Raw genomic sequence first — 22,865 nt, 5'->3', positions numbered from 1 at the left:
AGCAAAAAAAATAAAGCTGGAGGCATAACACTACCTGACTTTAAGCTATACTACAAAGCTATAATAACCAAAACAGTATGGTACTGGCATAAAAACAGACACACTGACCAATGGAATAGAATAGAGAATCCAGAAATCAACCCTCACACTTACTGCCATCTGATCTTTGACAAAGGCACCAAGCCTATTCACTGGGGAAGGGACTGCCTCTTCAGCAAGTGGTGCTGGGATAACTGGATATCGTTATGCAGGAGAATGAAACTAGATCCATACCTCTCACCATATACTAAAATCAACTCAAAATGGATTAAGGATTTAAATATACACCCTGAGACAATAAAACTTCTTAAAGAAAACATAGGGGAAACACTTCAGGAAATAGGACTGGGCACAGACTTCATGAATACGACCCCAAAAGCACGGGCAACCAAAGGAAAAATAAACAAATGGGATTATATCAAACTAAAAAGCTTCTGCACAGCAAAAGAAACAATTAAAAGAGTTAAAAGACAACCAACAGAGTGGGAGAAAATATTTGCAAAATATACATCTGACAAAGGATTAATATCCAGAATATATAAGGAACTCAAACAACTTTACAAGAAGAAAACAAGCAACCCAATTAAAAAATGGGCAAGAGAGCTAAGTAGGCATTTCTCTAAGGAAGATATCCAAATGGCCAACAGACATATGAAAAAATGCTCAACATCACTCAGCATCCGGGAAATGCAAATCAAAACCACATTGAGATACCATCTAACCCCAGTTAGGATGGCTAAAATCCAAAAGACTCTGAACGATAAATGCTGGCGAGGCTGCGGAGAAAAAGGAACTCTCATACATTGTTGGTGGGACTGCAAAATGGTGCAGCCTCTATGGAAAATGGTATGGAGGTTCCTTAAACAATTGCAAATAGATCTACCATACGACCCAGCCATCCCACTGTTGGGAATATACCCAGAGGAATGGAAATCATCAAGTCGAAGGTATACCTGTTTCCCAATGTTCATCGCAGCACTCTTTACAATAGCCAAGAGTTGGAACCAGCCCAAATGCCCATCATCAGATGAGTGGATACGGAAAATGTGGTATATCTACACAATGGAATACTACTCAGCTATAAAAATGAATGAAATACTGCCATTTGCAACAACATGGATGGACCTTGAGAGAATTATATTAAGTGAAACAAGTCAGGCACAGAAAGAGAAATACCACATGTTCTCACTTATTGGAGGGAGCTAAAAATTAATATATAAATTCACACACACACATACACACACACACACACACAAACCGGGGGGGGGGGGAAGAAGATATAACAACCACAATTATTTGAAGTTGATACAACAAGCAAACAGAAAGGACATTGTTGGGGGGGGAGGGAGAAGGGAGGGAGGTTTTGGTGATGGGGAGCATTAATCAGCTACAATGTATATCGACAAAATAAAATTTAAAAAAAAAATAAAATAAAATAAAATAAATAAAAAAAAAAAAAAAAAAAAAAAAAAAAAAAAAAAAAAAAATTTATAAAAAGTTTACCTAAGATAAATGTGGCTATTTCACCAATAACATCAATAGTGAATTTTACATTTGCAACCCAATTGAAATGCTCTTACGTAAAATACATTTCAAGTACACAACAGAAATCTTTTCTTAAAAAGAAAACTAAACAGCTCTACTTCTGATCCGCCTGGATAAATAATAAACTTAACAAACTTAAACCATATACTGCACAGTAAAATTGACACCACAATAAATGTCATTCTCTTTCAACAATTAATATGTATGATGATCAAGCCCTAAAAAACACTGAAATTCACAAAATATTTATCACAATTATCTTAAGAACACAAAAGAAAAACTTACCAACAATGAAATTTGATCCTCAGTCCCCACCTCCCCCCCCAACTACAGGTGCACTTTTGAACGGACAATTATTAACTGCGTAGAGGCAATATAAGTGAAAAAGTTTGTCGCAAAAGAGCATATACAACATGATATATTTTTTATTACATTTAAGCCAACTAAAATAAAAATGCACATAATTTGGGAGAATACAAGGGTACTTCAAAAAGTTCATGGAAAAATAGAATTGAACAATAATACAAATCTTTCCGTGAGGTTTTTGAAGTACCCTTATAATAAACACTGACTTCAGCAATGATGGTTAACTTACACGGATGAAAGCCAAGGGATTAGTGAAGAGGACAGTATGATTAGATTACTACCAAAGTCCTAGCTTTTGTTTTGGGTGGTGGATTCCAAGGTTATCATTACATTATTTTTTACAAGATAGATAGGAAGGGAGGGAAGGAGAGAGGGGGGAGGAAAAGAAGAAGAGAAAAAGGGAGAAAGAAAGAAAAGAAAAGAGAAATAACACAGGGGAAAAAAAAGATAGATAAAAGTGGACCAAGCATGAACCAATGATGAGTGTGTTAGGAACCAAGGATTATTGAACCTGAAATGAGATGACATGAAATGAAATGAAAATAAAAACTGCTCACAGCTAATGCCCAACCTATGATCTCTGAATCAAACTCAAAAGTCACTTCTCTAGGTTATGTTTTCTTCTGCTTCTAGTTCCCTGACACTTTCAATTATACTGCACAAGGCAGCGTTTTCTCCAATAAACCTGAGGCCTTCTACGACCACCAATGGACCTTCTGCTCAGAGAGTAGTACCTAAAATGAGTGCGGGGGAGCACAAATGGAAATGCTGCTGATTCATCTACTGGCTGTCTGGAATGGGAAGGACAATTCCCACAAGCCTCTGAATAGGAAACTGGTGATTCTTATTCATTCAATACTTACTAAGTGCCAGCTATGTCAAATGTCATAATAAGCACTGGGATCCTTCAGACTTATGATTGGGACAGTCCTCACAAATACTTTAATCCAGTCCATCATCTTCCAGAAAGCCCCAGAATCAACATATTCCTTGGGTCCAGGAATCAAAATAACTTTTCAGGCCCTTTATTTAGCCATGTACTTATATAAGTAAACACCAAAGCAGCTTACTTACGAAGTGAGGTTGTTCCAGCTCCCAAAAATTAAAAAATGTCAAATCTCTACTACAAAAATTGAAAGAAAAATTTCTTCTTCAGCAGATGAGATTTCATATGACTATGCTGCTGCGTGTTTTACCTGCTATTTCCAAAAGTGTGCTTATGTGATCCCCTTCGGCCAGCTTCACAAATCCAACCTGATCTCCAAAAGTACCAATCCCTTGAAAGGGCAAAGTCAAATGTTTTCCTTGAAGGATTTCTTCTATGAAGGGTTTTAATTCCAAAAGAGCATCAATACCACTGTTAAGAGATAATATATTACTCAGTAACATATTAAGTAATAAAATATACAAAACCAAATAAGGAACAGTTTTAAAAAGATAAATTAATCGTGATATTTGTGCTAATCATTTTAAAGCTCAGACACCTTCTAAACCTAATCTCTCTGATTAAAAATATTAATTTTTAAACAAAAAACTATAGCAGAAGTGAATTAAATCTTTATCTAATTATAACTGTTATAAAAGACATGAAAGTAAATACTATTTTATAGTTCATCAAGAAAATTTTAAGCAAGAAAATATTGCATGGACAACTCAAAAAAATTTACAGATAATATATCCCAAAAACATGGCACCTACAAGAGCTTATACTAGATTACATGGAAAGTTCTAGATTCTTGATAAAAGTACTAACATTTATACAGTATTTACTATATGTAAGGCAATCTACTAAAACTTAATATACATTATCTCTTAAAATATACTAGTCTCTATAATAAGATCATTTACCGTACTTGGATTCAAACAGAATACAAGTTTAATTTTATTCCCCAACTGCAGCTATGTAAGTTTATTATAGCTGTTTAGCCTATGCGATTGTGGGGCTGTTCTGGGCTTCAAATGCTTTATTTTTATTTATCAAAATAAATGTTTCCTATATTATTGAATTAGATATTACCAGATTTTGAATATTTTAAAATCCAATTTGAAATATTAGGATCAATTATTTCCATCTTGAAGAGAATTTTGGTATAGATACTTCATTATCAGAAAAAAACTTAAAATCTCACTAGAGGGCAGCAATTACTTAAAAAAGAAATAAGCACATCCTTACAGTATGGAGAGGGCTTTAAAACACCCTTGTGGCAAACCACCATTAATTTAAATTATCTCGATCAATGATTTGTTCACCACTCAAATCTGTGAAAAAACAATATTTCTGTATTTTTCTATATCTCTCATATTTCTAAATTAGCCTTCATGTAAAGATTTAAACTGATTTTTATCAATGAATTCCATACTCATTCTCATTTCTTTGTCATAACATAATGTACTTTAGAATGGCTTTGTAAATATAAACATTTCTCATTGTACCTCCAAATCCACATATCACATTCAATCTTTCCTAACCGTATTTATGTTCATCCAAAAAAGACAGTGTACATGCTTTCAATTCAATACTGTCCTTCACTGTGTGCTGTGAGTTAGCGCATGTGATAACAAAACAGCCATTTCCGGCTCATCAATCTTAAATTGGGGGAATTCAAGATACTTATCTGAAATAAAACTATACGATAAAGCATGTCATGAGAAAGGTTAAGACTTTTCAGATAGTGAGTTCTATATATTATTTTTCTTTAAAAAAAAAATACGTTATCTAAATTCAGTCCAGTTTTTCATTTCACTAGAATTATAAATCAATAGATTTGTCCTAATGAGATGTCATGATTCACAGAGTGAGAAGGAATCATAGTGTCTATTGAGAAGTATTAACTTTCAGATGCTTTTAAACAGAATATCTTTTCTAGAGTGGTTTATAGAAAAACTTCTTCACAGTAAAATAAGTAAAAAGTATATACAAGTAAGGAACAGAATTATGAAACTGGAGTTCAGACCCAAAGGTTGTATTTCAAATAAGACAGGACAGCTATCTTCTCAAATCAGCAGGTGAGTTTGGCCTAATATATTTCTACCCTTTCCTCCACACTGTAAGAATACAAATGACCTTGGCCTTAGGCGGTATCTACCTAAAAAAAATTAATGACTTCAAAAAAATGTCTCTGAACATTCCATATCCAATCCATTCATGAATACTTTATTAAACACCTAAAACATGACAGTAGACTTTGAAAAAAAAGAATAAATATAAGGCAAGAAACTGACAGTCCATTCATCATGCATATTCATGGGGTACAAAATTGAACGTCACCACCTGTGCCCAAGATGTGATGACCAGATCAATACTATCAGCATGCCCACTACCAAAAATTATGATTATTCCCTGTGTCCCCCATCAAAAAATAAAATAAAATGTGTAAGTTAAAAAAAAAAACTTATAATCTAGATGTCTAGCATATTATATAGTACAGATAAAAGATTACAGACTTTTAAAAAATCTTTCATATAAACAATGTCGTCCCAGAAAATGCAATCAATTTCATTCTCACTATATAGCTACCCAAAGTGAGGCCACAAATTGAATTTTATCATCACTTAGAGAGTTGACACCTCTGCCCCTCCAGAATGTAAGAGGGCTTCATTCAATCAGTTTAAGGCTTTAAGAGAACTGAGGTCCCCTGAAAAAGAAGAAACTCTACCTCCAGAATGCCTTTGGACTTGAGACTACAATATCAGGTCTTCCCTGGGTCTCCAGCCTGCCAGACTGCCCTGCAGATTTCAGACTTGCCAAACTCCACAATCATATGAGCCAACTCCTTAAAATAAATATCTCTCTCTCTATATATATATATATGTCTACATAGATAGATAGATATCTACATAGATACACATCCTCTTGATTCTGTTTCTCTGGAGAATACTAATACACCATTGTAACACACATGGGACACTACTCCTCTCCCTCAGCCTTTCACCTTCTTGTGTCACATCTTTTTTGGCTTCTCTTCTTTCAAGAGCATCAGAGCACTTATTTTTTTCTTCTAACTAGCAAAATGATCAGCCAAAGTGAGTCTAGTAAAATCTCTGCTCCTCTCTGCCCTTGCAGGGTGTTCAAGGCTATTCTTGGGTAGATCAGCTTGGGACAGATCAGAAGACTGATCTCTAAGGACATGAGGTTCACTGCTTAAAAGACACAACTACAATAATCATAATATGGCTGGATATTTTTATTCATTTTATTCAGTTATTAATTCATTTTATTTTCTCCCTTTTACTTCACCTTTTCCTCACCCTCTTCCCAATCCAAGCCTTTATTTTTCATTCACTCAGGAGACACATATGTCAGGGTAGAAAAGAGAAGTAACCTGCAACTCATTCTGGCTTTGGTTTTCCAAAGAGCCTAAGCTTGAGCTTAACACAGGAGGTAAGAGGGAAAGGGAGAATTCTAAGTGCAGAGTGTCCCAGAGAACCGAAGGAAGAGCAAGGTTTCTCTGTTGCAGATTGGAAAGCAGTAATCCACGATTTATATTCAACCGTTATGGCACAGTCCTGGAACAAGGGTGGGGTGATGTACAGAGACAATAAGAATGAAACTGAAATTGTCCACTGTCCTAGTAAAATGGCAGTTCTAATACCTAATAATATCAAGTGCATGCTACATGCCAGGCCCTATACTAAGAGCTCTTGCTTGTATTGGTACTATTATCTTCTCCATTTCTGTGAAAATAAATGATTTGCCCAAAGTCAGGCAGCTAATAAGAGGTGGTTGTGGCATGGTTCCAGAATGTTTACCTAGAATCCTAATCTAAACAGTCAGACTCCAGAACACTTACATAATCAACATGGGCAAAACAAGTGCATCACCAAGGGCTACCATTTGATAACAATAATAGAGTAAAAAAATCTAGATTAAGAATATTTACATAGTTAATTCTGCACTGACTATTAGTTGGAATAAATTATAATTACTTCTTTAGAATTTCAATGCCTCTTTGGGCTCCTCTATGTTTAGTCATATTAAAGTAATAATTTGAAAAATAATATTAAAGATAGACACATTACTCACATGTTTATTTCATCTTCATTTAACAGCTGCATCACTAGCAGGGTAATATGAAAGGAGCCATCACCAACCATTGCTTTGGCCAGTCGCTTATCTTGTTGTATTATTGCATTTTGCAGGATCTTAATTCCTCCTGTAATCTAATCACACACACACACACACACACACACACACACACACACACACACAAAGAGATTAGGAAAGCAAATTTCTTGAAAGTAAATCAAGAAAAAAATAAGCAACAACCAAAATTAGAACCATGTCGAGATTCTTAAGTCAAACAAATGCTTAATTGTCTACTTGTTCTCAAATATCCTAGATAGTTGACCTGGATGGATTAATAAGATGTATAAGTTTTAAAAATAATACAATGCTTGTCCATCTTAAGAGGATTGAACCTAATGCCTTTATTTTGATCAGATAACTTGTTGTATGGAAACACTTTCAATGGCAATACATCTCGTCAGAAATTTGTCCTCAGAATACACAATATGACTCAATAATTATGACCTTTCCTAAGAAAAAAGCTTTATTTTTGCCACAGAAAAGTCAAATCAGCAGACAACATTCCATTTCTGTTTGAAGTAATATTTATTTGTCCCCAAGTGAAAGTGTCTGAAACTCATTTCTCATGGCCTTTAAGACTGTCTGGAACAGCAATAATTTCAATAGGAACGACTACTGTCATTTTTCTAGAAGTGTGAGGGGCATAACCATGGAGATAAAATTGCAAAGAAGTCCAGACTCAAATGTTAGAAAAACAGTTACCATCCACGTCCAGGTGAAGTCCCCACAGAGCTGGTCACTCATCTGCCTTCCCCTCTCTGTACCCACTCCTCCAAAACCAGGAGAGGAATGATGCATCCTCCCTCCTCCACTTCCACTCAGATCCAATTCTAGTCAACTTCTAAATGTGAATGCATTGGAAAGGAGTTTGGATATGAAATAGCAAACCCAGAGAAAGATAGCACATACAAGTCCTAGGGAGTAGACACCCTGAGGCAGCAGAATCAGTAAGAGAAAAAATGAAAGCAAAGAGACCTGGGAGTAGAAGCAGAATCCATAAAAAAGCAGAGATAAGAAAAAACTGACTCATGAACATAGCAGACTGTTGTGATACCAGAAAAGCTGTTTTATCCTGAACGATGTTCTCATTATCTGTGGAATGTGATTGGGCAAATCATGAGATGCATTCCTGGGATCTGACTTCCCATTGACAAAGACTCTCTCCTTTGACCAAAACTTTAATCAGGTTCCTCTAAGTCTGCTTCACTAGGAGCAACCTTGGGTTTCTCTCTCTGTCCTTGTAGAACCCAGTTTGAGCAAGAATCCTGCTAAGTCAGTTTAGAGAAAAACCTTACCCCTGATATCTGACCACCCTTGATATCTTATAAATCTTATCACTGGTGGCCCACCTTCAGCAATAATCTTATCAAGTCAGTTTAGTCAGAAACCCTTAACCCTGATATTTTAGTAATTTTCCATCCACTGACCTCCACACTGCTCCTCAGTTATAAATCCCCACTTGTCCTTGCAGGAGTCAGAATTCAATCCAATCTCTCTTCCCCACTGTGAACCTCTGTTGTAGCTGTCCCTGTACCTACTGCCATGGCCTTCCTTGAATAAAGTCTGCCTACCATCTTTAACAAGTGTCATGAATAATTTTTCTTTAGCACCATGTATCTTTACAATAAATCCACAACACCCAAAATAACCTCAGCATTTCTCTACTCCTTGCATTCTAAATGAAACTAACAAGGCAAATAGTGTTTTTCCAGTAGGAAGTTATACAATAACACCTAACATAACATTTCCTAACACATGATGTCACTTCTATGATGCCCAATAAATGAATATGGATAGCTGATAAATAAAATGCCCAAACATAATGATATGCAAAGATCTTATAGAGTCACAGTTTCCTCTACTCTATATAGATAAAATGAAATTGAGGACAATGTCTATTTCTTCTATCCTGCTGTCTCAACATAGTGCTGGTAATAATAATAAAAGCAATATTTAAATGACAGCAGCAGAAACTAACTTTTATTGTGTGCTCACTAGGTTCTATGCACCACAGTAAACATTTTACAGGTATTACCTCACTGAAGCCTCTCAACAATCCTAGGAGGTAGGTATCTCTATTAAAATAAATTGAAACACAAACTTTCAAAATGTCTTCAAGACCATATACCTGAAAAAGCAAAGGAGCTTGAAAAAAGGATAAATTATAATACATGAGAAAAGATGAAAGAGGCACATGGATGAAAAGATCCAAGAGGGGTAAGGAGGAGAAGTAGCTAGAAAGCAACAGAATAAGGAAAAAGGCCAACAAACTCACAAGGAGTTTGCTTGATTTCAAGAAGGGGCAAGGAGAGGGGCAGAGATATGGGTACTGACTTAAATAACGTCAAGGGAACAGATACATTTAAAGGGGATTTTTAGGAAGTCTTACTTAATACTATATGCCTAATACTAGTTTGAATGTGTCCCCCAAAGTTAATGTGTTAGAAACTTGATCCCCAGTGCAGCAGTGTTGGGAGGTCGGGCCTAATGGGAGGTGTTTGGGTCATGCACCCTCATGGACTAATGGATTAATGCCATTATCGTGGATGGATTCCTTACAAAAGGATGAGTTTGGCCCATTCTTATTGTCTCTCTTGCCCTGTCATCTTTTGCCATGGGATGACTCAGCAAGAAGGCCCTTACCAGAATCTGGCCCCATGATCTTAGATTTCCCAGCCTCCAGAAATGTGAGAAATAAATTTTTATTCTTTACAAATTACTCAGTTTCAGGTATTCTGTTACAGCAGCACAAAATGAACTAAGACACTATGTAATAGACACTGGCCCTCATTTAAAAAATCCTTTAGCATAAGTCCATATTACTCTGCAATGAGTTATATTTGAATTTTTAGAGTTTTTTCCAGATGCTATGAAGTGCTAAGAGTGGTTTACAGGAATAACAGAGCAGCTCAAGTGGATCCACATACATATAAAAAGGGCCTACCCCAGTGTCAACTACATTGTAGGTGTTCAAAAATATCAGACCTCACAACAATATAATTACATCTTCAAATCTTAGCTGGTACAATGGTTAGTCTAGTTTAATTTCTAATGAAAAGTGGCTTAGGATAAAAACTTTGTTATATAATACAGTGATGTAAATTAAGGGTGCTGCACTCAAGTCAAAAATCCTGGAATTTAATCCTAGGTCTGCCAGTGGTATGACCCCATACAAGTCACCTAGTTTCACTTAGCCTTGGTTTCTTCAGCTGTAAAATGGGAATAATAAAATCTGCATTACCAAACGGGCCGGTTCACTTGGGAGAGCATGGTGTGGATAACACCAAGATCAAGGCTTCAGATCCCTGTACTGGCCAGCCACCAAAAAAAACAAAAAGAAAGACACAAAAAAGATAATATTGAAGATCGTATTAGAAAAGCCACATGAAAGTACTTTGTAAGGTCTACACCATTTGCCTAATATAAGCTATAGAACACTGCCAATATTATTTAAATCAGTGGTTCTCTACCAAGGCAATTTTGCCTCACAGGGGACATCTGGCTGTATCCAGAGACATTTCTGGCTATCAAAATTTGGAGGCAGGGGATTGCTACTTGCAACTAGAGGGTAGAAAATTTGCTCTTTCGGGCCGGCCCGTGGCTCACTCGGTAGAGTGCAGTGCTGATAACACCAAGGCCCCGGGTTCGGATCCCATATATGGATGGCCGGTTCACTCACTGGCTGAGTGTGGTGCTGACAACACCAAGTCAAGGGTTAAGATCCCCTTACCAGTCATCTTTAAAAAAAAAAAAAAAAAAAAGAAAATTTGCTCTTTCATGGTAACTTAGTCTTCATTCTAAGCTCAAATGCTAATTATATATAAATTCAGGACAATGTTCAAAATTCCAACCATTTGTATACTCAGCATTTTAGTACAATGTCCTACCATGGTAAAATAGTGGGAGGTTTTTGTTTCTTTGTTTTTGTGTTTTTTGGTGGCTGGCTAGTACAGGGATCTGAAGCCTTGATCTTGGTGTTATCAACACCATGCTCTCCCAAGTGAACCAGCCAGCCTTAAAATATGCTCACATGAATTAACTAATTTCATGTTTTTGTTTGTTTTCTTTTTGTTTTTGGCAGCTGGCCTGTATCAGGATCCAAACCCTTGCCCTTGGTGTTATAACACCTCATTCTACCAACTGAGCTAACCAACCAGCCTGTAAAATAGTTTTAGACCATTAGTATCTTTGAATTATCCAGTAGCTTGTAAAACTGCAAATTAAAATTGTAAAATACATGCAAGATTATTATGTCTCTGATGTCAAGTAGTACTGATAATATAGTATTAAGCTCAAACCTATGAAAATCTCAAAGTAAATCTAATCAAGCAATATACCTCTAAATATTATGCTTTGATGATCCAGATTAATTTACATATTCCTTGATATCATCTTAAGACATTTTAAAAATGCTTTTTATTCCTAATTACATTCTTAAAAAGTAAAAGAAAAACACTTCAGAGTTTTCTCTGTATGTCATTTTTAAAAAGTACAAATGTCAAAGGCAAAGGAAACTAATTTTTAAACTCACTGTTCAAAATTCTATAAAACCATTAAAGCGTATCTGTCACATTATGATCCCTAGTCACTGGCAGTTTTGCACAAAGCATATTTTTAAAACTTAATACTGTATACTACAATGTCAAATTTAAATATGACATTGACAGAAACTTATAAAAACAAAAATTTTATTGAAACCTTAAACATTTCACTCGTTGAGTAATTTCTTTGAGTTAAGAAGAAAAAGAAAAAGGTAGACACCCATCTTCAAAACATCACCACTACACCATATACCACATGCCTAAAAATAATACAATTAGAACATTCATTTTTATATCTTTTAAGTTTTCTAATTGACTCAAAGCATATATAAGTTCAAAGAAAATGCCTTAAAGTTAGTGTGCTTCTGCATGAGCAGGAAGAGTTACATTCTAGTACACGGTAGAAGAATGTCTTTGACCTCATCTTTTGTTATTGTTTTTAGACTTTTTCCAAACTGTTACATATATTCCTAAATTTGTTGCCTCATTGAGATTTACTAGAATTATCACATCAATTTATGCCCTACATTTTCTTCAAAGCTCAATACTCTCATTTTTCTTGCCTGTCCAGAACCATGAAAAAAACTTGAAAAACTGATGATATAGTGTTAACTGGAGTAAAAGTAAAAAAAAAATCATCCTCAAATAGCAAAATGTTCTATATCTACCAAGTGCTTAACATACTACACATGGCGATACCAAATACTTTTATCACTACATTTTCCAGAAAGGAACTGAATGCACTAATCTATTTCCATATTTTCATAGGACCAGCAATTTTCACATTATAAAATGATAAAATACAGAATTAAATGCAAATGCCTTTTAAAATCCCTGAAGATCATCCTTTTCCATTAGCATATTAATAAAAACTTACAAAAAAATTTAATACACTCCTAATTTCAATCCACTTCTTATTATTCCTTGTACTTTTGCAATGTTGATTCACCTTATATTATTACCTCTCATCAGAAAGAATATAAAACCAACATTTCGGTAAATCCAGCTAGAATTAATAATTAAACAACTCTAGCCCCTTAAGAAACATTTAAGATGTATTACAACTCCATCAAAATTGTTCTTCTTTTATTTTCAAACTAACATGCAATTGTGAGTTAAAGGAGAAACACGTGCTTTCATAGATTTCCAAGTAGGATATCCTTATGCAGCTATTACAATTCATTTTCCAATTCTATTTCTTAAAAATATGAAATCAAGATTTTCCATTAATAAAGAATTCCAAACTTCTAAGAATGCATTTAAAATCAAAGACCCATGTAATTCTGAATCCCTTTTTCTTTAAAACTGGATGCCAACAAGTAGAGGCCAAAAGTGGAACAACTCATTGTGAATGTGCTAGCTTCCAAAGTTTGTTTGCAGGTCACTTAATTGGAACTTGGAATACAGTCTTCCATTGAAACAATGTTATAAATGGTGCTTCTTTTCCCAGGCCTTCCCACAAAAGCCCATAAGTAATAAAAGGAAAATTAACATTAGATACTTTTAAACAAACAAAAAAGGGCTCATATGACTAATATAAATTATATCTCCTACTCCTGCTCAATTCCTATACCTCCTCCCCATATTTGTGTGTAAATTTTCTAAGCCGTTACCTACAAATAAATCTCTTAAGAGGAAAACATTAAATTATTTGGTTTTGAGGTCTTTTGAAACCTGCATTTCCCATTATTATAAGTCATGCTACTTTACCTAAAATGAATAACTGCTGCTGAAACTAAATTATGAAACCAGCATTTGTAACACTGTATTTATTATTTTTAAATATTCTGGAAACAGGCCTTTGCCCCTGAAATTACAGAGGGTGTGTATGTGTGTATATGTGTGTATATATGTGTGTGTGTGTGTGTGTGTGTGTGTTGTATGAGCCTGCCCTTAGACTAGAACTGGTCTAGGTACTGGAAAGTCACTAAAAATCCTTGCAAGGAAGACAAGTGTCAAGCAGCAAGGATGACAAATAACAAACAGAAAGCTGTGCAAGGCTTTAGCTGAGGAGAATGCAGCAGAGGGAAGGGGAGGAGCTGACCTAGTCAGGGTGGTCACGGGGGAGAGGTTTGAGCTGGATTTTTGGCATTAACGCAACCAAGAGGAGAGGAAAGGAAACTCCCAGCCAGAGAAGGCTTTCCCTGGGGCAGAGGGAACCTGGCAAGTCCAAGGAAGGTCAGAGGGGCTCAAGCAGAAAGACCAAGGGCTGAAGTGGAGAAGCCAGGCCATGCAGAACATTACAGAGTACGGTAAAGAGTTTGCCTTTATCCTAATATCAGCAGGAAAACCCTGAAGCATACAAGCAGGTTGGTGACATATCCAGATCTGGGTTTAGAAAATAATCATTTGAGGTGGGTACTATTACCCACCTCATTTTATACCTGAGGAAACTGAAACTCAAAGAAATTAGGTAACCTGACATCCACCCACAGTGGAGTTTGTGACCCAGATGGTATTCTAACAAGGCCTGTCGAATCCCAAAGCCTGCTCTCTTTCCACTGTCTACACAACCTCACAGGAGTTAAGAAGCAGAAACAATGGCTACAGCAGCCATTATAGGGCAGAAACTAAGAGCTGCAGTTGGGCCTCCCTCTTCCCCTCCCTGCCATCACCCTTGTGGCCCAAAGCCTAGAACTAAGTGGTGAGAGGAAAGAATTTCTCCACCCTTCTTCCTCAGTCCCCTTCCCACCTGCCCTATCCTACCACATTGCCCCACCTATCTTCACTGGAGGAGGTGAGAGGGCAGAACAAAGCTAGGAGGGGAACAAGGGCAGGGCAGGGCATCACAGGTGATGCAGAGTTGCTGGCCAGTCTGCAACAGGAGCAAAGAATAGAGGTGTTAAGAGAGAAATAGAAAATGAATGCCCTAATTACAGCAACACAGAAGTGCTTATCAAACATCCATATTGAGAGACTCTGAAGTGGAACGCTCTCTAAGCAACAAATCAAAACAAAACCTGGATTCTCTCCCAATCACAAATCACGTGTCCTTAGGGAAGGCACTTCAACTATCTACCATTCTTTCAGTTTCCATAGGACTTGGCTTCTGTCTGCTCATTAAAGCCGCACCACCTCTCACTATGTAATTCCCATGATCCTAAATTTTAAAGAAAATCTATCCAAACAACTTGCAAGCATTTTAATATAATATATAATTGCAGATTACACTAAACTTTGTATCCCACCAAAGAAATCAAATATGTATCAGTAAAATCAGAATATGATTCTTCACTGCATCAAATCTGAAATCCTGTAAGTCTAGGTAATTTTTCTCATTCTATGTCTCCAGTTAAACTGTATCTCACAGACCAGATATTTTCTAGAATGCCCCAAAAGAATTTATTTTTTTATTTTTATTTTTTTTAAAGATGACCGGTAAGGGGATCTTAACCCTTGACTTGGTGTTGTCAGCACCACACTCAGCCAGTGAGCGAACCGGCCATCCGTATACGGGATCCGAACCCGGGGCCTTGGTGTTATCAGCACCGCACTCTACCGAGTGAGCCACGGGCCGGCCCTTATTTTTTCTTTTGATATTTATTTCTTTGATTTCAATTCTGTTTGATTTGATTTTTTAAATTCATTATAATTCCCTTGAGACATTCTAGTTAAATAAGTGGTGAAGCAACCTGAAAATGTGCCCGGTCAAAGAAATTATAACCCACAATCAAACAGAAATTCATAACTGGCTCTTAAATTGAGCCAAGACGTAAAAACAGTCTTCCAAGTGAGATGTTATTTCCTGAAGATTTTAATTCCTACCTCACTGCTTAGCAGTTTTACTCAGATACAGTAGTTTTCTCTCAAGGGTTTCTCACTACGGGCTAATTGACTGGTCCCATTTCCTATTATAATAGATTCCTAGCAAGTTCCTCACGCAATATTAAATTGGAATAACAAGGAGTAGTTTTTTTTTTTTTTTAAAGATGACCGGTAAGGGGATCTTAACCCTTGATTTGGTGTTGTTAGCACCACGCTCACCCAGTGAGCTAACCGGCCATCCCTGTATGGGATCCGAACCCGGGGCCTTGGTGTTAGCAGCACTACACTCTCCCGAGTGAGCCACGGACCGGCCCACAAGGAGTAGTTTTTAAAGAAACTATATTGCAATAATCACTACCGCAAACAGGACTAAGAAGCAAGAAACTCCAATTTACTTTCCCAGCACAGATTTCAGAATCCTCTTTTCCTACCTTGTCCTTGCTCTCAGCTTCTGAAAGGTTCCTCCAGTAAAGTGAACAAATAAGTGGAAAGGACCTTGACATGCCACCTGACAACACTTTTTCAAATGGCTTTTCCAGAATTATTGTTTAAATATGACTGTTTAAATATATTTCTATTATTTAAATAGGAATATCTCCTCTATGATCCTGTTATTGCCACTAAAGACTCTTAGAAGCAGAGAGCAAGGGGGCTTACAAGCATTTGGTGCACTTTACATATAGTTTAGAATAAAATTTATAGTAAAAATTGTCTTTAAAAGAATAGTACCTCATTGTTGGTGATCGGAATGGATAGGAAATAGTTGGGTTGATAATCTTTGCGCTTTTTTTTCCTCTTTGGTATTTGATCACTCTTGATCCATTCATTTTCTTTATTTCTCTCCAAATTTATTTGAGGTGCATCAGTGACTAGAGGAAAACAGTCAAACAACAATAAGTCTAATACATTTAAACAACGATAATATAGACAGGAAGAAAAGGAAATAAGTGATATATACATAGCAACCATTCATAACCATTATTTTCAAATCTATAGCAGGAATTAGCAAACACTTACGTAAAGAACCTCATAGTATATATTTTCGGCTTTGCAGATCATATGGTCTCTGTTGCAACTATCCAACTCTGCTGTAGACAAAATATATATGAATGGGTATAGCTGTGTTCCAATAAAACTTTATTTACAAGGCAGGTGGTTAGCTAGATTTGGCCCATGGGCCACAGTGTGCTAACCTCTGACCTAAAGCATAGCTAACAACCATTCTCTCCCCCTGCCATGATTTTCATAACACAAAGAAAGATCATTTTTTCATCTATTTTCTATATGTGTATTTGTGACTTCTAGGACATAACCACTTGCAGCATTGTCACTCAAAGTTTGATTTGTGGCCAAACTATTTGTTGCAAAAATTAAGAGAATGCTTTAGAAACTTTCATAGCAATTGGGCAGAGTAATTTTGTCTGCTGAATTTTGCTGTCTATTTTGTAGGTCTTTTACATCATTTTTCTAATAATTAATTTTTTATTGTATGTGACAAAAGTATCAGTTGGCAACAAATAGGAAATTTTTTAAAAAAACTGATCCTTGAGGGGCCGGCCCATGGCTCACTCGGGAGAGTGTGGTGCTGATAACACCAAAGCCACAGGTTCGGATCCCTATATAGGGATGGCTGGTTAGCTCACCTGGGAGAGCATGATGCTGACAACACCAAGTCAAGGGTTAAGATTCCCTCACCAGTCATCTTTAAAAAAAGAAAAAAAACAAAACAAAAACTGATCCTTGACCATAGATAATTTGAGAGGCTCTTATGAGTACTGCTTTTAAAGCCAACTTTAAAAGACTTATTTACAATATACAACAATTCTAATTATGAAGCTATGCCCCCAGAAATAAATACCAAATATGTGTGAAAAGCCACTGTCTCTTATTTTCTACAGGTTCTATCAGAGGCTTCTATATGCATGCAAAACTACAATTAATTGAGTTTTCAGGCTGTGTTTTCTTGAACAGTAGTTTAGTGCTCAAAATAGAGTGCCTCATATAGACTTTGTAGGAATTCAAATGTAATTATATGTCCTGAGGTACGATTTCAATCCTATAAGATTTGTTTCTTCTTTTAGATCAGCTCTAACAGACCATAGTGACCACCTGCACACACTGCCTTAAGAAGGACTGTGAGAAAAGTCTGGTACTTAATCCAGAGTCCAATGCCTATATGTACATGCAGCCCTGATCTAATTAAATCCCTTATTTTACATATGATGAAACAGAAGAACTTCAGAAAAACTTCTAAAAACTGCTTGATTTCAGATTCCAGTCTGTTACCTAGACCTTGTAACACTCCTTCTAGTGAACTTTTCTGCTGTAGCAAACTGCTTCTCTACTGAAGTTCTACATAACTCACTAATATTACACATAAAACCACAGAGCAGAAATATTTGTTCTATTCTGTTTCTCTATGAAATATTAATAGTAAACAATTTTTAAATGAATATATCAAATGGTATTTTAATGCTAACTTCTAAGAAAAATAGTAGAGTATGTTTAAAATTTTAAAACAAAGAGTTTGTGGGAATAGACATGCTTTCTTTCCAAAACATAGATTTGTGAGACCTAGAAGATGGGGGTAAATTGAGAGCCAGAAGGCCTGGGTAATAAACCTGACCACATCATTATGAATTCAGGCAAAATTACCTGGTGTGTTTGTACCTCTATTTCACCACTACATCTCTCAATTATATGCCTAATGATTAATGTGGTTAAAGATATTGTTTCCACAGAGGATATGTAATTAAAATGCAAATTATCACTGGCTTCTTTTCTACCTGTGAGTTTGTCAGAACTTTATAAATTCTGTTGCTAAGAGTTTGCAGCATTCTCATCCATGTTATGAGCATTATCTGAATTGCCTAATGTATGAAGCCATTGGGTTTTATTTCCCATGCAATTTTTTTTATATGGAAAAAGAAATCAATGTTCTTGGGCTGCCTGTAACTTTAGATGTCAAAGAAAAGGTCCTACATTTGATTGTAGTAATTTCAAGCAGAAGCCACAAAATATGCTAATGAAACCACACACACAAACACACATTTTTTTTTGGAAATGACATATATTTTAAATCCATTTCTAAATACATTTCTAGCCCACCTGCACCTGCTGTTAGTAAACTAGTACTCTGGAAACAGCAACCAATTTTAATATAGTACGGAATCAGAGTGTCTGGATTGGAATTTTAGCTCTCCCACTTACTAGCTGTGTAATCTTAGAGACGTCACATAGACTCTTTCCTCAGTTTCACCTCTGTAATTTGAGAATAAAAATAATAGCTACCCCATAGGGTGTTTTTGAGGATGGAGTTATTACATGAAAGCATTTAGACTACTTCCTGGTATAAAGGACATGCTATTATTAGCTATTATAATTATAGATATTACCCAGAATTAAACATAATTAGAGAGATTAATCTGTATCTGCTAGAGATTATTTAGGGAACTCAAAAGAGAAACAGATGATTTGTAAACTATCCATTGTTTTTCATCATCCAAACCACTTGTACCTTCTCTGAGTATGATCTTTTAATCAAAATGAAGAGCTGTATTGAACAGTCTTTTTTTTAAAATTAAATCCTGACAAGTTAATTTCAAAAGCAAGAAATTTATTTTCTAAGGTAAAACTACAAATCAATTCTAAATAAGTTCCAAGCATCCATCTCCTTACATCTCATTGTCCAAATCATGACACAGAGCTAACCCCAAGCAACACAGTAAGCTAGGATAGTGAGAATCTAGCAATTATCAACCCATGCTGTGAAAGAATACTTTATCAAAGGAAAAAGGGGAGGGGCAACAGCTGTTGGGAAAGTAACTCGCACTGCCTGTTTCAATCCTGCAGAAGCAGCACTAGATAGCAAAAAAGTCACTGAACTAAAGATTAGTTTTCCAACAAGCATCTTTTCATCAAGTCCCTTCACTTTTTTATCTGAAAACTTAAAAATCTTATCAGTCCTTGGAAAAACAGCTGATCCTAGGTCTGAAGCATACAACGTACAAGAGGACCTAAAGCCACTGACCACAAAAAGGTGAGACAAACAAACATGCCTACTGATGTATTCTTATCAACATTCCAAAACTTAATTAAGTCTCCTGATCTAATACCAGTCTACTGGAAATATAAGAGATAGGGAAATATGTTAAATGACCAGAACATTGAAACTCCTACACATCTGATTTCTCCAACAATAAACACACACACACAAGAAAAAAAGGAGAAAATCCATACATGAAAAGAGACTGATGTATCAACTTTTAAAAATTATGCACAACCAAAGATTGACTGGATACTGGATGACATTAGAAACTACCAATTCTTTTTTGGCATGGTAAGGATACTTTGGGTATGCTTTTTTTAAAAAAAAAAAGATTCCTTATCTTTTAAAGGTACATACAAAGTGATATGTCTGGAATTGATTTCAAAATAATCCAGTGAGGAGGAGGTAGTGAATAATCATTGTCCTATTCTCCCTACTTCTGAATAAACTTGAAAGCTCCTATAATGGAATATTTTTTTTAAAAAAAAAAAAAAAGGGCAAGGAGGGATAGCTAGGTAATCTCTATCTAGGGGGTCTCTACCAGTTCTAGATTTCTGTAATCTATGGTAAAAGTACTAACTCTTACTACCTGTACCAATTAGGATGTTTCAGAGCGAAATTAAATTTAAAATAGTTTTGAGAGAATCCTGAGCCTACAGCCTACTTGTTTTTTCAAACTGAAAGCATCAATCCACTAGTGGGTTACGAAATAAACTTACAATATAATAAAGATCACTTTTTAAAAACTGGAATGGAATGGAATAAAACAGCCTAGCAGTCATGTAGGGAGTACATTGTGTGAGCAATGTGAGTGACAGCATCACTTCATGAACCTTTTATTTTAGTTTTTTGTGTACGCATGTATATTGGGTGACAACATAACATGCATTTCTTATTGTGAACACAGACGTATAATCACTGTTGCTGTATTTTACTTATACTCCAGTATGAACAATACTAAACAAACACACTTAACACAGTATTTAAAAAACCACTGATGCTTACAGCATTTTAAATTGTTTTATACCTTACCTGTTTAACACTACACTGTCTTACTTTCTATAGCAACATATTTTTGCCATTTCAAACATTCCATAAATCTATTTTGCAGATATCCAGAAAAGGAAAATCACAATCTCTCATGAAAATGGTTATAAGGTATAACACCTCTAACAATTCTGGTACCATGAGAACAACATACTGTAAAACTCCAACTCAGAATACAACTTCTTGGTTAAAAATAAAGTAGTATAGGGTTTGTCTAAATCTCTTTAGCTGTCCATAATCTTACCAATAACTAACTTCCCTCTGAACTGGATTATCTAAAATTTTCTTTTGTTGGGTATCACAGATAGTGCAAATGTTAAAATTATCCAATGAGAGCTGGGTAGAAAAGGAAAAGAATCCTATGAATATTTATTGGTATAGTGCACTTTTATTAATCCATGTAATATGCTTTTTTATTTTAATTCACTGAGTCCTACTGATTTATGGTCAACGTGTTACATACTGAGCCCAATATCTCTTCTTTCTTGTTTACATATTTTCTTTGTCTTTTATGTGTAAAGTTTATTTGTATGGCCAGAGTATAAAATCCCTCTGCTTTTCCTTACTAAATTTCATTTTATTTCTAATTTTGAAATCATAATCTAGGTTCTAAAATATAATTTGGCTATTATTCTTTTTAGTTTCATATAAAAATATAAGGAGCAAAATATTCATGTAATCATCTGGTTTACTGATAAAAATTTTAAAGATCTATAACCATAGACACGAAATGTAGAAAACTTTGACCGTGCGCCCTGGACCTTTTCTTTCACTGGAATATTTAGAGTAACTTTATTGGTTAGCAAAAACACCATCAGTTGAAGTGGACCTTGTAACCCACTTTATAAATTTAATTTATTCCACTTGTTAATTTTCATAATGATGTCAGTAGCCATTTTAATGTGCTCTAATGAATCTGGTCTTGTTAACAAAGACTGTAACTCTCTGATCCATGCATTTATTTTATTAACTAAACCACCACATGTCATTTTATGTAAATTACCTCATTTTTCCTCAAGTTTTATTTATTTTCTCAAAAACTACAAAGGAATGAATTATAGGAGAAAATAATTTAATTGAGTAGTCCATCTGTTATTGTGGGTTGTTTTCGCACTTGTGCTTAGCTAAAAGGTTGAGAATAAATTGGATTTTGTTTTATTTTTTTTTCTTGTTATTTAAGCAGTTAAAATCTTTGAAGTAACCTTTCCTAAAACTTTTTAATTATATGACTTAGAATATTACCTTCCATATTTCATGGTATTATTCCCCCTTACTAGCTGAATAATATTTGGCAAATTACTAAATCTTTCTAAAAAAAGTAATTTTACCTCACTCATTGAGTTTCTATGAAGATTAAGAATATACAAGAGTACTTCAAAAAGTTCATGAAAAATTAGTGTTATCTCTCAATTCTATTTTTCCATGAAGTTTTTGTTTGTATTTTGTTTTGGGGTTTTTTTGGCAGCTGGCCAGTACAGGGATTGTATTTCCATGAACTTTTTGAAGTGCCCTCATACAAAGCATTCAGCAGTGTGCTGGAAGCATTCAATATTATTACTATAAAATATTACTCTGAAGTGACAAGTTTTTATAGATATTTAATTTAGCAAATATATTTAGGAAAAAATTTGGTAAAATTAATGAATATTTACTGAGGCTAGTTATATGCTATACACAGTTTTAAGGACTTAACATGTACTAAGGAATTGAATCTTTCCAACACTCCTGTGAGATAGCTACAATTATTATGCCAATGTTATAGATAATGAAATTGACCCTGGAAAAAGTACACAATAAGATTGTGAATCTTGACTGCCTGATTCCACAACATTCACTTTTAACCATCACAGTATAATAGTACAGGAGTCCCACAGTGGACAGCATCAAAGAGGAATGAGTTTATCCAGATCTCCACTTACTGAATCAATGAGCTTATGTCTTTTGCTCATAAACCTAGTCCTTTACCACAATCACTATGAATTTTGGCAACAGATCACATAAAGCATTTGCACAATTGTAAACAAACAGCACATACAAGGGTACTTCAAAAAGTTCGTAAAAAAATAGAATTGAAAGATAATACAAATCTTTCAATGAAATTTTTGAAGCACCCTCATACAATTTTTGCCCTACTTTTTTCACAATGCATTATATATATATATAGGAAATGTTCCCTATGTCATAACACTGTTTTCAGAAATATTATCTACCTGCAATAATAAATAAGTGCATAATATGTAATCTAGAGGTACTAATAGTTTATTCAATCATTCCTCAATCTTGGACATTTGCATTTTTCCCCAATACTTTTACTACTTAAAAGACACTAATATAGACATATTTGTGAAAAAAACTTTTTTGCCACAAGTAAGGTTACATTCTTATATTGGAGTCTCTTGAGTGGATCTATCTCATGTACAAACACTGC

The 22,865-nt window shown here is 35.2% G+C and overlaps 1 protein-coding gene across 3 annotated transcripts in view; it reads right to left on the bottom strand.

The window, feature by feature from the left end:
- AKAP7 (A-kinase anchoring protein 7) overlaps window positions 1–22,865 on the bottom strand; it is a 141,200-nt gene that overhangs the window by 105,622 nt on the left and 12,713 nt on the right. For all 3 annotated transcript variants that reach the window (XR_010023618.1, XM_063097169.1, XM_063097170.1), the window contains exons 3-5: window positions 16,072–16,211; window positions 6,974–7,110; window positions 3,147–3,307 (exon numbers count right to left, since the gene is read on the bottom strand). Coding sequence is in view for 2 of the 3 variants with exons in the window: in XM_063097169.1 (XP_062953239.1) it covers window positions 3,147–3,307; window positions 6,974–7,110; window positions 16,072–16,211 (438 nt within the window). In the remaining variant the exon portion in view is untranslated. The remainder of the gene's footprint in view (window positions 1–3,146; window positions 3,308–6,973; window positions 7,111–16,071; window positions 16,212–22,865) is intronic.

Source organism: Cynocephalus volans, chromosome 5, assembly GCF_027409185.1.
Source record: "Cynocephalus volans isolate mCynVol1 chromosome 5, mCynVol1.pri, whole genome shotgun sequence".
Classification (NCBI taxonomy): domain Eukaryota; kingdom Metazoa; phylum Chordata; class Mammalia; order Dermoptera; family Cynocephalidae; genus Cynocephalus; species Cynocephalus volans.
The sequence above is the reverse complement of the archived record's forward strand: the minus strand, read 5'-3'. Positions and strand labels throughout refer to the sequence as shown.